Source organism: Natrix helvetica (genome assembly GCF_964273705.1).
Source record: "Natrix helvetica genome assembly, chromosome: 5".
NCBI classification, from domain to species: Eukaryota; Metazoa; Chordata; class Lepidosauria; order Squamata; family Natricidae; genus Natrix; species Natrix helvetica.
Genome location: NC_138551.1, coordinates 63,427,875 through 63,444,004, shown reverse-complemented (window position 1 = coordinate 63,444,004; position 16,130 = coordinate 63,427,875). Strand labels below are relative to the sequence as shown.

Sequence of the window (16,130 nt, the reverse complement as noted above, 5' to 3'; positions counted from 1 at the left end):
ACAGGGATTGATTAGTTTGCTTTATGTAAATATTTATAGAATTTTTATTGACTATGTGCCATCAAGATATTGTTAACTCTTAGTCACTACATAGATTGTTTCCACAACTTTTTGTCCCTAACCCAGATCTTCTATCAGGGCATTCATCACCATTGTAACTATGTCCATCCAACTTGCTGCTGGTCATTCTCTTCTTCTCTTCCCTTCTATTTTTTTCCAGGATTAGATCTTAACCTAGTGTCTCTGTAGTAGAATAAGTTTTACCTGGTCATGTGTGCCTTGAATGAGAACTCAAAGTTGATTTGTTCAATTATCCTTTTGTCCCCCATGGCTGTCCATGGCATATTCTTTTCCAACACCGAAATTCAAAGGTGTCAATCATAGACGTGCGGTGAGGTTTATGACTGGTGAGGCACTGACACAGTGGTGGGTTTCAAGTTTTTTTAGACTTGTGGACTTCAACTCCCAGAATTCAACAGCCAGGCATGCTCAGTTCCGATTTAAAGCGACAGCATTTGTTTTTCTCCTTTGCGAAAGAAGTTTCCTTCTTTCTTTTTCTTCTCCCTTCCCCTTCTTCCTCCCTCCCTCCCCCTCTCTCAAACACACACACACACACAAAAGTTGGATTGGACTATCTCTCCTACCGCTTTCCCTCTCTCTCACTCACTCTCTCTCAAACACACACACACACAAAGTTGGATTGGAGGGAAGAGCACCAGGGAGGAGACCACAGGAGGAGGCAGGAAGCCAGTCAAAGAGCCATACTGGATCCCTGGAAGGATCCAGCCCAGCTTCACTGATTACAGGTTTGAAAAGGCAATGTGGCTCTGCCTGCAATTAAACTACACTTGAGGAGAGAGAGCACAAGCCAGGGTCCTTCTCTCCAGCCTTTGCCCAAAGCCCCGCACCAGGAGAATTCCTCCCCCTCCCTCCGACCCACACATACCTTTTCCAGCTGTTTCAGACAGGATTTCAATTCTGCTCTTGCCTAGGGTCCTCTGAAGAAGCCCCACCCAAATGAGCGCCCTCTACTATGAGGCAGGAGAACTGCGTACCTCACCTACGTCAGGAATTTTTAGGCTTTTAACCCTTGCTTAACTCTGCTCGAGTGATCATAAAACGCTTAAAGTCAGACTAGATGAGGCATTCAGTTCTCCTACCTCATAGTAGAGGGCGCTTTTTTAGAGGCTTTTTTAAACAGTTCAGCAGTCATCCACGGTGAGGCAGCAACTAGCTCAGCCTGAACTCAGCTCTCACCTTTTTCTTTTTACATTTTTTTTCTTTTCATGACGACAGTGGTGAGGTTGCGCTTCCCCTGCCTCACCTGACTGCACGTCAGTGGTGTCAATACTCTCCCTATCCTACTTCTTCAAAGTCTTCTACATACACTTCCAGGGAATACCATGTTTTTCATGGTTCTGCTCTTTCTAGCTCTTTTGTAGAATAAAAATATTTTATCTTGGTTTAAGTAATAATGAAGCTGCCTAAAATAACAAAAAAAAAACCCCTATTTCATTTTTTCCCCAGTTTCTATGACAGATTAGTCCAGGGGTGTCAAACTCGAGGCATAATGTTATCCTCATGTGATATATCACGACTTTCCACCCTTCATTGTTTAAACCGCCCTAAAAAATGGAAGCATAATCATCAAAATTGTCCCCAAAGTGCTTTTTTTCCTCCCAAAAGGCAGCTGGATTTTATTTTTCCTCTAAGACATTTTGCCTCTTATTTAAGAAGCTTCTTCAGTTCTGACTGAACGTCTCACCCAAGAAGCTTCTTCCGTCAGAACTGAAGAAGCTTCTTGGATGAGAAGCCAAAATTTTTCGAGGAAAAACAAAGCCAATTGCTTTTTGGGGGGGTGGGGGGAGGAGGGGGGAAGGAAGCACCTTTGAGACAACCATGACCTGGATGACTGAGAATCCTCCCTAGACCAATCATCGAAATTATTCCGTGTTATTCCAGATAGGATAGAATATTGCCTTTTTCCACTTTCTCCACTCCCACCATAGGCGGTTAAGAATCGGCAAAAATTTGGGGCGTGTGTCTGCGGGAGAAAGAAAAGAAAAGAAAGGGAAAAAAAGAAAGGGGGGGGGAAAGAAAAGAAAAGGTCTTTTTCTCTCCCACGGTTGTTTCTGCGGGGCCGCTTGGAGGCGTTTTCCCCACGGCGCGCGCGCGCGCGCTCCTTTAAAGTTGCGGGGAGAAAGCGAGAGGCGAACCCCACTTCTCTCCAACGTATCTGAAGCGCGTAGGGGAATTGCTGCCCCGCTCGTGATTGGCAGGAGAGCCGTCCAGGAAACGGCTCAGGTTTCAACTTCGGGGGAGTGACCAAGCGAAGGAGGGGAGGAGAGGGGAGAAAAAGGGGTTTGTTGTAGAGTTGATAAAGCTTTAAGAGTTTGGCGGCGAGAGGATTCTGAATGGATCCCGAATGATCGGGACTCGAAACAGCTCTATTACGTCCTGCTTTTTTTGGGGGGGGGGGGAGAGAGAGAGAGGCAGAGGGAGGAAAAAAGTTTTGGGAACGGCCGTAGCCTTCCTCATCTGGATCTTGGAGCGAAGCGCGGAGAACAACACAAAAAAAGTGTTGGGGTTTTTTTTTTTTTTTTTGGATATTCTGATTTTCGCCTCTTTCTCTCTCGTTACTGTTTTCAATCAATTCTTTTTCCCCCCAGTCTTTTTTTTTTAAACTGAACGCTTCTACCTCCTCCCCTCCTCCTCATCCGCCGTCTGCCCCAAGGAGTTTTGGAGTGGAGGGGAGAAAGAGGGTTTGAGGAGCGGGGATGGAGGTGGTCGCCGCCGAGTCCCCCCGCCCGGGTTCCTTGGGACTTCGGACCGACGTCTTGGCGCGTCCGAGCGTGGAATAAAGTCGGAGGCGACTATCGTGGGTTTTATTTTTTATTATTTTGCAAAGGTTGTTTCTGTCTCCCTTCTCCTCTTCCTCCTCCGGACAGCCCGTCTCCGTCACTCTCCGTCCGGTACGCGCGCCTGGGCAAGGGAATCAGCAGATCGTTTCGTCGGAGCCTTTTCATATAAGGTAATTGGACCGGGCTTGGCTTGGAGATGAGAGGCGCACAGCGGCCGGGGGGAAGGGGAGGCGGAGAAAAGAGGACGGGGGTGGGGTGGGTGGGGGGATCGGCTGGCCAAGACGGCGTAATCCCCCGCTTTCCAAGCTCGCAAAGAGCACGGATCCCTCCAACTCTTTCTCGCTCTAAGCTCCCCGTGCCTCGCTTCCCAACCATTCACTTTGCGCTCGGGAATTTGCGATGTGCGGTTGCCGGTCAGAATTTGCAAGATGGTACATAGTTGTGCTTCCCCCCACCCCTCTTCCCGGAGCGGGAAGAGAGGGGTTGGGTATCCGGAGCGGGGTCGTTCCAGATTTTGGCAGTTTTTGTTAAGTTTTATTTTATTTTTTATAAAGCGAGTTCCGTCGCTTTAGGTGGGTGGAATTGGTTAAACCAGGTGCAGCCCTATTTACCTACCCAGGCAGGGGACCCTTGGGTGGGTTGATCTGCCGCCCCCTCCCCCAGTTGTAATCTGTCTGACGTGATCGAGTGGAGGGGTTGCTGCTTTACAGGAGCCGCTGGCGGTTTCTGACAGGTTCCTTCTTCTCTCCCAACTCCGCCTAGTAAATCTATTTCAATCCCTTTTCTAAACGACGCTGGTCGTGAGAACGAGATTTCACGATGAGGTGGTTTACGTGGAAGACTTCACGAGGAAATTTAAAAAAATGCCAGGCGTGCTGAGTTCGACGGGAATCGAACTCAGGGTGGGAAATGAACGGGCTGCGCGCTCTTCGCTGCGTCCCAGGTTCCTATACAGCACATCGATCTAGAATCTTTCCTGGTTCTCTGGTTTTTCAGCATGGATTTGTCCGCCTTTGGTTTAGCAGCCCTTGAATTTGAAAAGCCCCATTATGTGAGCTTCTGATCTCCATGGTGTTAAGAGTGCTTCCTTCTTCCAAGTCTATCTCCAAAACCTGTTATAGTAATACCTTAATTACTACAACAGGCTTAATTAAATTCCCATAATTCTTTTCCAACGCTGGTTTAACAGAGAACATTGGAAGTACAAGTAAACATTTTAGTCTATGCCAAGTTTTTCCCTGCCCCCCCACTCCCAATTTATGAGTTGGCCTCAAGGGACAGAATCTCAAGTTCTTCCTGGAAGTATTTTACACTGAGGTTTTTAGCTCCAGCATCTGTGTTTTTAAAATGCTGAAGACCCATCCTGATCCCTCCAATGACGTTCCAGATAATGAAATATGCAAGGCATGTTGTAGTAAAAAAAAAAAAAAAAGTTGCCAATTATCATGGTTGAAACAGGATCTGAATTGTAGAACTCCAATTTGCTTGGCATAATGTTTAAAGGACTTTGATTTGAAGAGAAGGGATTTCAGAGGAAGAAGTGGCTGTGGCTTCAGAGGAACAAGTGGCAGCCTCAAGTTACATGAGCTCTGCATATGTCATACCTACATGCTTGCAAATTCTTTTACTTATTGCGCCAAAGACCCAGCTAGGAAAAATGATAACACATGGAATCCTTCAGTGAATGCTATACGGCAGTATGTGTATCAAAAGCATAGATTTACAGGAGCTTAGTAGAAACGTGCTGTAGTACTAATGCAAATCAAAAGCAGAAGAATTTATCCTTGAGGATCTTTACTATTTTCGGCCTCTTCCCTTTTCAGCGTTCAGAATTTAAGGAAGAGAGAGAGAGAGAGAGAGAGAGAGAGAGAGAGAGAGAGAGAGAGAGAGAGAGAGAGAGAGAGAGAGCCTCTCTCACACTCAATTGTTGATATTTTAATATATAAAATGTCTTTTCAAATAATGGCCCATTATTTGGTTGGTATGAAGCACTCTTCGACATTTCAAACCTCATTGTCTTCCTTGTACAAATCCCTGTAAATCTTCTACTTGCCTTTGCTCATTTTCATTTGAAAAGCCTGTTTGGTTTGAATAGGCTGCAATAAGCAGCCCCAGTACTCTTTTGGAATGTCAATTAAAATGCAGATTTCTTTCTCTGATCCAGAGAGGTCTTGGGAGACACACACAGGCTAGTCCTGCGGGTGGAGGTGGGAAAGTGACTGAAAAGAATTTGGGCAATGCAAAACTATTGAAGCTGCTGGGCTGTTTTCCCAAATAACCTTCCAGAATTAATGTTTAATAGTTGATCACTTTGAAGATTATAAGGCAGAAAGAGAGAGGGGGCCCTGGTCTCCCTCGGCAATCAGCTCCAGTGTGCCATCAATTAATTGCTGCCCCGTTAATTGATTATAGGGGCACTGATAACATCAATGCTCATGTTTTATTGCATTACTTAATGCCCAACAGGATAGACAGGCTGGCATATTGATTTAGACAACAAATGCCAACCACTCTGGGGACTGATAAACATCACACACATAACAATGGGATGAGATTAAAATGAATACTTTGGCTTCAATTTAATTACTGCCAATCTAGAACAAGTACTACTTGTTTTCTTGTGCTTTTTTAAAAAAAGAGAGAGAGAAAGGAAAAAGAATGCAGAACTTACAGCTTGAAGAAATTTGTTTGGGCTCCCAACTCTGGGCTGTTCCCCCCCCCCCCAAATGCTTGTCACTTTGGAAGGACACTTTGGGCAGGTATGTGAGGAGGTGAAAATTGACTTGATGAACTGGGTGGCAAGGTGAGCCATCAATCACGAGTGGCTGACAACTCCGCCCAGTGTACGGCTGAGAGGAGAGACAGAGTTCCCTTTCAGAGGGAAAAATAAACACCATGTGAGGCTTTTGCTCAGCCTGAGACTCCAAAAGGGATTATGCTATTGTAGTCAGGGAGCCAGGATTGTGAGGGCCAAAAAAGCATGCTGAGGCTGTATTCCAAACATTGGGATGGGGGTCCGTAATGACTCAGCATAGGCGGTCTCACTTATAAGATCATGGAGTAGCAGTGCCAGCAAAGTGGGTTGGATAAATAGTTTGATTTTGTTTTTTCACCTGGGCTGGGCCCATCTGCTTTAAGCGATGAGGATGGGGGGTGCCATAAATTGGGAGAGGGAGGTACTAAAGTGTGTTGGAAGAAGAGTGATATAGTTAAATCTGACTCTGGTATGAATTTAAGAAGGCATAATTGCTTCCAGTGCCTGGGAGAACAAAAAGCTGCTTTTGTTAAGAGAAAAAAAAACCCCGAAATTGGGTTCGCCAGCCCTTGTCTTAGTTGATACTGGCTCTGCTAAGGGATGTTTGTAGAACCACTGAATTCAGAGTTGGAAAGGACTTGTTTAGACCAGGGGTCCCCAAACTTGGCAACTTTAAGACTTGTGGACTTCAAGTCCCAGAATTCTCCAGCCAGCATCTGGCTGGAGAATTCTGGGAGTTGAAGTCCACAAAACTTAAAGTTGCCAAGTTTGAAGACCTCTGGTTTAGACCATCAAGTCTCACCCCTTGTTATGGGCAGCAATCCAAATCAAAGTATCCCTGACAGATGGATCTCCAACCTTGTTTCAACAAATTGTTCTAACTGATAGGGGGTTATTTCTAGCATTCAAACAGAATCTGCCTACCTGTAATTTAAATACATTATTCGGAGTCCTTCACTGCCTGCCTGCATGTATGTTAGGGAAAAGGTGTTGGCTTTCTTATATGTCCAGAAACTTGAAGAATGCTATTCTATTTGAATTATATCTTCCATTTATTCTAGACTCCCATCTTTCTATTTTGACAGGTACTTAAGGCAGGTACCATATGCAGCCATTACCCTTTCCTCTTCTCAAAGCTAAACGTGCCTAATTCCTCCAGTAGTTGTCTTCATAGGGTATGGGTGCCTTGAATATTGCTTTCTTTGTTCCTCATTGCCTTCCCTGAATTTGTCCAAGTTCATTTCAACCCTTCCTAAAGTGTGCCCAGAACTGGGCAAAGTACTTAAGGTAAGGTCTGACTTACTCACCCATCTTTCAAGTTCTGCAGAACACATGATATATAGGAGACTTATTTTTGCAACTGGGTTCAATACCTTGTTTCTTCTTTGGAAGAGCATGCTAAAGATTGCAGGTGCTGGAAGCGCTTAGACCATGATGGCAAACCTATGGCACACATGCCACAGGTGGCATGTGGAGCCATTTCTGAGGGAAAGGGAGATGTTGCCCTGTCAGTTCCAGCACGCTGGCCTGCTGATTTTTGGGCTTGATTTTCAGCCATTTTTTGCCCTCCGGAGGCTTTAACAAAGCCTCCTGAAGCCTCCCGAGGGATAAAAATGGCCCAACGGGCAACCCAGAAATCCGTTCCTGAATTTCTGGTTTGCATGTTGGGCAGTTTTTCTACCTCCCCAGGCTCCTAGAAAGCCTCTGGAGCCTGGGGAGGGCAAAAAACGGACCTACCTGGCCCATCGCAAGTCGAAAAATGGGCCGTTTCCAGCCACAAGAGGGATGGGGGATGCTGTTTTCACCCTCCCCAGGCTCCAAGAAAGCCATGTGCGCAGTAGCGGGGGAGAGGGTCACACGTGCATGCGCAGGGGACATTAAATTATGGGGGTGGGCACATGAGTGTGCGCAATAGTGTGCAGATGTGCTTTTGGCACCCGAGGCGAAAAAGGTTCGCCATCACTGGTTTAGAAGATTTTTATGCAGAACACAACTCCGCATGCCAATTGTTGTCTATAACCAATATACAACTACAGAGATTAAATTGCTTCCTATATCCCCTTGGTGGTTCAATACATATTTCCTAAGTCTCTTTATGCTTAGAGAAACTTTATGACTGGACAGGCTGATTCAGTCTCACCAGGCTCGAAAGAAGACTTGAGTTCTAGTCGCAGTTTAGCCATGAACGCCAGCTGGGTGACTTTGGGCCAGTCACTCTCCCTCAGCCCAAGCCACCTCACAGCATTTGGAGGAGAGAAGAGTCTTATATACGTTCAACATTCGGAGTTATTTATAACCATAATAAAGGCTTAAAATAAAATAAATAAATAAATAAATGAATAAATAAATAAGAACAGTTCATGAAAAAAAATCCTGTCCTATCTCAGTTTTTCCAAGTATATTATTGGAAAAAGAAGAAGAAGAATGGAATGTGGATACTGCTTCTGAATTATGAAGATCAGCTTGCACTATTCAGGTTTAAAGTAGTACATTAGACAATCAAGACTGAATGTTTTTAGTCCTTTAAGAATATAACATACCTTTCCCCCAACCTAGTGTCTTTGCAATTGCAACTCTTATCATCTGTAGCCAAACTAAGTGAATGGGAGGTTATAGGCAACATCATTCAATACATCTGTAGATACCAAATTGGGGAAGATTTGAAAACAACAACAACCTGATAATGCACAGTATTGACCAATATGTGACAAACCTCAACAAGATTTTGTTTCTATTTCTTTGTTCTTTCTTCTATTCCCTTTGTATGTAATTGATGAAAGCTGCATGATACTTGAGTGCTTTCCTTTTGTGCCCAGAATTATTTCACAAGTGTGTCTCATTTGTAGTGTAAAAATTATTGAAAGAGAAAAAAGAGGCAAGATGAAAAAGCATTTAGTGAATGAACAGATGGATGGATGGATGAATGAATGAAAGAACGAATCCAAAAACCTGGAGAAAATAAGGGGCACCAATACTTTAATGTTCCTTGTAGCTCTCTCTCTCTCTCTCTCTCTCTCTCTCTCTCTCTCTCTCTCTCTCTCTCTCTCTGTGTGTGTGTGTGTGTGTGTGTGTGTGTGTGTGTAAAGCTGTGGATGATAAGATGTTAATTGCAATACAACTGTGAGGAAGATTATCTTGAAAGTCTATGGCCAAGTAACTTGACCATAGACTAAGCAAAGATTTGAAATATTGCCTTAGTCCAAAATTAATCTCATTCCCTAAGCCCTTTATACACATCACCTCAAATAATATTTATTATTGTCTTGTAAGTTAGGTCATTACAGGTAGTCATTGACTTACAACAGTTTGTTTAGTGACCATTTGAAGTTACAACCACACTGAAAAAGTGACTTATGACCATTTTTCACACTTAGGATCATGAACACATGATCAAAATTCAAATGCTTGGCAACTGGCTCATATTTATGATGGTTGCAGTGTCCTGGGGTCATGTGATCCCCTTAAAAATTAACAATAATTTAAGAACTGCAGTGATCCACTTAACTGTGGCAAGAATGGTCATAAAATGGGACAAAACTCACTTAACAAATGTCCACTTAGCAATATAAATGTTGGGCTTAATTGTGGTCATGAGTCAAGGACTGCCTGTATTTTGATTTCCATTACACAGGCTGGGACTGAGATGGAAAAAATATATCTAAGACTGGGGTGAAATAAGTGACCTTCGCTACCGGTTTGCAAATGTGAGCGCGTGCACCATCTCCGTGCATGAGCTGGACCTTCCGAACATGTGCAGAGCATCAAAAATGGGACGTGATGACGTCTGAGCGGGTGGGCGGAGCCTCCCGCTGCCACCGCTGCCATAGAACCTGCTGAATTGCACCATTGATATAAGATCAAACACTGACTTCAAGGACGAAGGGATACATGTGAATCCCAATCAAGGGATTGATTTTACAGCTGCTTTTGTCATCTGGTCTTCCTTCCATTCTGCTGGTATGGGGGTAGAACAATACCTCTATACTTCTCCAGTCAGCCTGATTTGCAATACTTAAATGGAAATATAAACCTGCTAGGCAGGGACTTCATCCCTTGTATGGTCAGGGCAGCATCTACCTTGCTGAACAAGAATAGTTATAAACGTCAGTTTGGCTAATCCTGAGTTCCTGATTTCAGGACTACTCCTTGTATATACAAATGGACATTCCTGCCCACAAATCATGAACTCAAGAAACAGTCTGTCATATGGTAACTTGCTCTGGAGCGGAATCCTCAGATAATTTTGCAGACGTAATTGCCTGAAAGGACACTTTATTACATACTTCCAACCAAGGAAGGCCACCCGTCCCTGAACTGAACATGGAGTTGCTCGATCTTTTATCTTGCAGTGTATGAAGGCATGCACCATGATAAAGAGAGTCTGCTCTAATTGATTCTTGGCCTCCAGCCATGCAAATTCACAGAAGGGCTGCTCAGTCCAAAATATAGAATGCAGTAATTTTGCAAAATGGCACATGATAAGGCTGTGCATTTCCAGAGTTATATTATTTGCTAAATACAATTTTTTTTTTAAAAAAATACTGTACTTTAAGCAATAATCAAAAATTGAAAGAAAAAGAAACAGTATGCAGGAAAAAAATCCGATTAAAAAAATCCGACTTTTTATAACTTAATGGATTTTGTTTCCTTTTTTGTTTCTGGTGCAACAGTTTCCTTGGCAAGTTTTCAGAAGTGGTTTGCCATTGCCTCATACCTAAGGCTCAGAAATAGTGAATGGCTGAAAGTCACCTCATTGACACCATGCCTAAAGTGGGATTAAAGTGGGACTCATAATCTTCTGGTTTCTAGCCTTGTGCATAACCACAACATGAAGTAGCTTTTTAATGGATGGATGTGGAGAGTTTCCTTAGTAAAATATGTAATCGGCTTGCCATTGTCTTTTTTGTTTACCCAATTACCCACTAGGCTTGTATTTATTATTGGTCTTCCAGTGAGATACTAAACAGGTCTAACTCTGGTTTACCTTTATAGATCAACTAAGGTCAACTAAGTGTTGCCATCTGTCCATCTGATTGGTTATCTAAAAGCACACAGAACCTTTAACATGTAGTGAAACCACACATTCCACTTATTTGCCTTATCTGGAGACCATCTCTTAGTCCAGCAATCACTGCTAGTACATTATATTGCTTGTTTCTTTTTAGTTATTTTCAGTCTTGTTAGTATCTTCCAATCAAAAGAGCATGGATTGTGTAAAGTAAAATATGAACATAAAACAAGCATTGCACAGTATCAATATATCATCTGCTCATTACTTAAACAACAGAAATTGCTAAAAAAAAAAACAATTGCAACAATAATCACCAAATATGTGTCTTCCTAAATATTATGGGAGAACACCTTTCCTTGCCTTATTACCAGATGTAACATATTTCCAGAATATTCAGAGAGAACAATTCAAATTTTCTATCAAAAGATCTGAAAAAATGAATAAACTGATAAGAATGCAGAAATGCCACGAGTGATTGTGGCTGTAATATATTTGTATCTCATTAATTTAGTAATTTGCAATCACTGAGAATAAAGATCTTTGATTCCAAAGATATCTGCATATAGGATATAGGATTGCTTTGTACCTATAGAATATATATTTTCAGATATATTCAGTTAATATTAAAAATTGGACGTGCTAAGTACTATTATGGTGTTTACATTGTTTCAGTTTAGAGGAAGCTTACCTATCCACTCTACAGAAACAGAACATAAAAGTAACTTTAGTAGATTAAATGTTTCTAAACTGTATTATTGTAGGGTGAAAATAGTTATCTGTTTAAACCAACATCCATTTCATCCCGGATAGAAAGCTAGCATATCCGTAGAAAAGGCCAAGCTAAAACTATTTATTTATTTATTTATTTATTTATGCCACCCACCCCACTGATACAATGGTGTATTTGCTATCTATCTATAGGAGAGGTTTTATCGCCCTTCTAGTGTTTGTGGAATTTAATATTTCAATACAATCTTAAAGTTCTGTACTTTACTATATGTTATTATGGCAGCTATATGTTATTACGGCCGCTCTGTGATTCCTCGTGGAAGGTAGAATTTAAGTTCAAATGTCCCAGGATTATGTGTGTCTTTATCAATATAACATGGTATTTAACAATTGTAGCTATATTTCTTAAGACCAATTTTAAAATTAGGCAGACGTTTTATTATGTGTAATCTTTGATGGACTGAGGACCTTTGAGAGGAGAAGACTATCTTAGTCAATACTAAATGGATACTTCTTGAACTACTGAATTTATTTCTCTGTTTTGCTCTCATTACTTAAATTGCCACCTCACTTTATCTTGAAGTGTAAACAAAATTGGAACAGGACAGTAGTTGCTTAAACTGATTATGATTAAGGATACATGTAGGGGTGTTTCATAAGAATGTAATGTCATTTTGGTGATGAACTTAGCTCACATTTTCTCCCTTTCTGTTTAGGAGAATTGGTAGAAGCTGGGAATAAGAAGATATTTACCAAGGTTTAAGTGCTGCTTTCAGCCCATGTTTGTTTAGAAGAGTTCAGATGGGATTAAAGTCCACATGGAGTTATGGAAGACAACCACAGACTCGCACTGAGAAGATGTTCAGTTGGGATTCATATTGCCGTATCTGCCTGGTGATGATCACCATGGCTGGATTTTCTTTGGCTAGGCCATCAGACAGTCTAGTTGGTGAAGAAACTACTTCAGAACCTGGAGGTAAGTCCACTTTTCTCTTTTGTTCTGAACATGATCAGGCATAGGACATTCAGATCATACAGAAGCAACTATATGTCTCCAGCTCTCAAGTGATTTTTTTTTCAAAGATGATCATTTATAGAGAGCTCATCAAATTTTCCATAAGTAAACTATGAATGAAGCCAAATATATGTATCCAAAGATAATGCTTCAGGATCCAATCTGAGTCTGACTCACACTTTCGGACTCACGCTGGAGCCCATCTTCAGGAAATTTCTCTCTATTGTAGCAGAGTGGATGGGCTCTAGCACATCCAAAAGACAAAACCTCTAGGCCCGGTTATTGACTCAGATTGAATCCTGCTAAGTAAACTATTGTTGCTGAGATGCGTCATCATCATCGTTAGTTAGTTTTGAGTAAAACAAACATGAATGAATGAGAGAGCGAGATAAAGAGAGAGGGAGGGAGGGAGGGAGGGAGGGTGTGTGTTTCAGGATAGGAGACATAATACAGAAGAATAATTCAAACAAATGCTAACTGTAGGTATAATTCCTGGACTACTGTTTGTGACAATTCTTCATGGTGGCACTTTCAAACTTGTAGATAGTAGCACTTTACTACTACAAACCTGTAGTACTTTAAGAAATCTTGATAACTTTTTAGTTAGAACCACAGTGGCGCAGTGGTTAGAGTGCAAATACTGCAAGCTACTTCTGCTGACTGCCAGCTGAGTGCAATTGGGCAGTTCAAATCTCTCCAGGCTCAAGGTTGACTCAGCCTCCTATCTTTCCGAGGTGGGTAAAATGAGAATTGCTATCAAGGAGATTTTGAAGATCTAATTATTACTTTGATCTATTTACGCCACCGTTTGCTAGGTCTGGCCTAAATTAGTCCTTTTACTGATGCTTAATTTTAAATTATGTGATCAATTACACTTATAAATTATTTTCTAAGGCACTCATTCTAAAACAAAGCATTTGTCTTGTCTTTCAAAAAGCAAGAAAGATTTCTTAACTGTAATAATAATATGGATCGGACTCTGTCCAGTATTTACAATATGCTTAGCTTTGTATATTATTTTCTAACAATAATATTAAATTTTGTATATTACAAAATTCTTATTGGGAAGAGAGGGAAATCCTGTTTATGTCCAGATTTTGGTTTATCTTTTTTTCCCAAATTAAAGTGTTTAGTTTAATGAAAAGGAACCCATAACTCAAAATGGTTATCAATGCTATTTTACTTCTATTGATGCTGAATATTACTAAAGAGGAGATTTTTCACAAAATATCTGTGCCATCTTCACAATAGTTAAGGATTTCTTTATTGACACTTCTTTTAAACCCCTTATTTTGTTGGTCTAAGGCCCAGAAAATGCAGTTTGAGGAACTTTGTGGTGAGAAAAATATATACCCAGGAAAAAGGCATACAAAGAGTCTCATGTAGAATGGTTTATAACTATTGAGGTTTTCATTTTAAAATTCTGTGGATTACTGTTACTTGTTTCCCTTGGATGTAACATAGCTGCTATGTTGCACAGTCTTCAGTTGAAGATTTGGCCCATGGAAAATGATCTTTCTGCTGGCTTTCTAGCAAGTTTTTCTTATTCCTTCAAAGCCACAGAAAAGGCCTGTGGTGCACATGCCACAGAGTTCTGCTGAAATCTAAACAAAATCTCCATGCTTATGCATGCCAAAAAAAATATGGATGACTGACAATACTTGATATTGTTGTAATATTTGTATGAAGAAAGATTTTTTTATGGCCATAATTATTCCGAACTCACAGTTTGACAATCGTTCTGTTTTCCTGTGTTCCCCAAACTGTAGTATTTATGGAATGTTAAGATGATGTTTTTGATTATGGTGTACTTATTGAATGCACATATGTTTTTATTATTCTGTGCATAATCAAACCCCCCTCCCCCACACCTCCAAATCTTCTGAGCCTCTCAGGGGATCAGTGCATTTTTAATATAGTTGTTGTTATCTTGTAGTACAGTGAGCTAACACATTTTTTTAACTGACCTGTCAAATAATCTTGTCAGGGTAATGTTTATGAAATGTGTCCTTTCCCAGATGTCTTAAGCAGGAGATGAGGCCTCTGCATATCATAACATTTCTTGGCTACCCCCCTGCCCTTTCTTTTCTGCTCAGTTCATTAGAATGCAAGTATGATTGGAGTTTTTTCTTCTCATATATAAAATTAGACTTCCCCGACATTTAAAATTTATTCTCAGAGTCATTTAAGTGCGTGTATTGCACTATGCTTTTCTAGAAAAAGAATATTACCGTAGTATAGAAATTATGCACTGCCCCAATAAAACAGTGTTTTCTTATGTGGACTTTTTATGAGAGTTTACTATGTTATTATGTCATTTGACTTCTGGTGGTTTACAAATGTAAGAAGGTATTATCAGGTGAATCTCATAGTTGCTTGTTTGGAGATTATAGCAGATCTCCACATCTTGAGGTAGAGCTATTTTTCCAATGAAAGTTTGGACTTGGTATCTTTTGTGTCCAAAGCCTGTACTTTTCTACTCACTCACAGCTCTTCTTCAGAGTTGCTTCCTGCTTCCTGCAATCTGGCAGCCTTCAGAATCCTCATTCATTTCTTCACATTTACTTTACCTAGTATTTAATACAGCTCTGTATATGTTTCCTTATGTGTATCAGCTAGAGTGAGACACAGTGGGAAAAAAGTGTGGAACTCACATGGAAATTAATCTAGCAAAAGGTTTGTAGAATTATTCTGATGTCCTTTGGAAAGGGACAAAAATCTATGCCAAATGTGTTTTATGATTGGATTGAAAACAATAATATCCTGGCTGAAGAATAGGCTAGAAGATCTACCAGGACCAAGTGATAATCCAACAATTCCTACTAGTGGAGAAATACACCTTTGGATCCTTTATGCAGCTTTCGTGGATTTCAAATCTGCATTTGATTCCATATTGAGATAATTATTTTGGAATGAATTGCTATCTACCAACATAGATACAGAATTACTTTTACTAATATACTTGGTAACAATACAAACCTGAGGGTAAGATGTGATTCCCCAAGGGCAGCTAACCAACTCAAAATTTAACAGCATGAGGAGTAAAGCAAGACTGTGTCCCCATTCTATTACTCTCCGCTCCAAACTCTGCTACTCATCATTTCAAGGACGGTAATTTTCAATCACCAAAATTAGTTCATAGAGGGACCCGTTAGTCCTCCTGTATGCTGACAATATGGTTATGTCATGACCTTTGCAAAGATGCAAAGAGCCTTGAGATCCTTTGCTCAACATTATGAATTGTGATAAATTATCCCCTCCCCACAAAATCCTGCAAGTTCTGACCTTTAACAAAGGACCTAATATTTATCATTGGTATAGCAATGACAATATTTAGCAGGCCAGATGCTTTAATTACTTGGAGTTACTTTACATTCTTTGGGATACAGGGACTTACACTTGGGTCTTGTTATAAGTTGTTCAGAGGAGTGAAACAGATGTATTGTTCTTTTATCTCATTAAAGGTGTCCATTAAAATGTTTTGAGGCAAAAGCTGTGGCACAACTATTATATGGGATTCACTACTATAACCGCACCCCCAGGGGTATTGTCTTAAATTCTTAAGATCATGCAAGGCCCTAGATGTGTATTTAATTCAGCTTTAAGACTATAGATAGGAATTACAAGGATAGAAGTCAGGATCTGGATGGTTATTTTTAATTATTGGCTAATTAAAGGCTACTCTTTAATCCAACAGCCTGACATCCCTCATTAACAGAAATAGCTTCCAATCTACCTAGAAAATATCCATTACAGAAA

The 16,130-nt window shown here is 40.8% G+C and overlaps 1 protein-coding gene across 3 annotated transcripts in view; it reads left to right on the top strand.

Moving 5' to 3' along the window:
• The first annotated feature begins 2,375 nt into the window (after positions 1 to 2,375).
• FGFR2 (fibroblast growth factor receptor 2) overlaps positions 2,376 to 16,130 on the top strand; it is a 126,089-nt gene continuing 112,334 nt past the window's right edge. For all 3 annotated transcript variants that reach the window (XM_081955667.1, XM_081955666.1, XM_081955665.1), the window contains exons 1-2: positions 2,376 to 3,031; positions 12,073 to 12,332. In XM_081955667.1, coding sequence (XP_081811793.1) covers positions 12,158 to 12,332 — 175 coding nt within the window. In that variant the 5' untranslated portion in view covers positions 2,376 to 3,031; positions 12,073 to 12,157. The remainder of the gene's footprint in view (positions 3,032 to 12,072; positions 12,333 to 16,130) is intronic.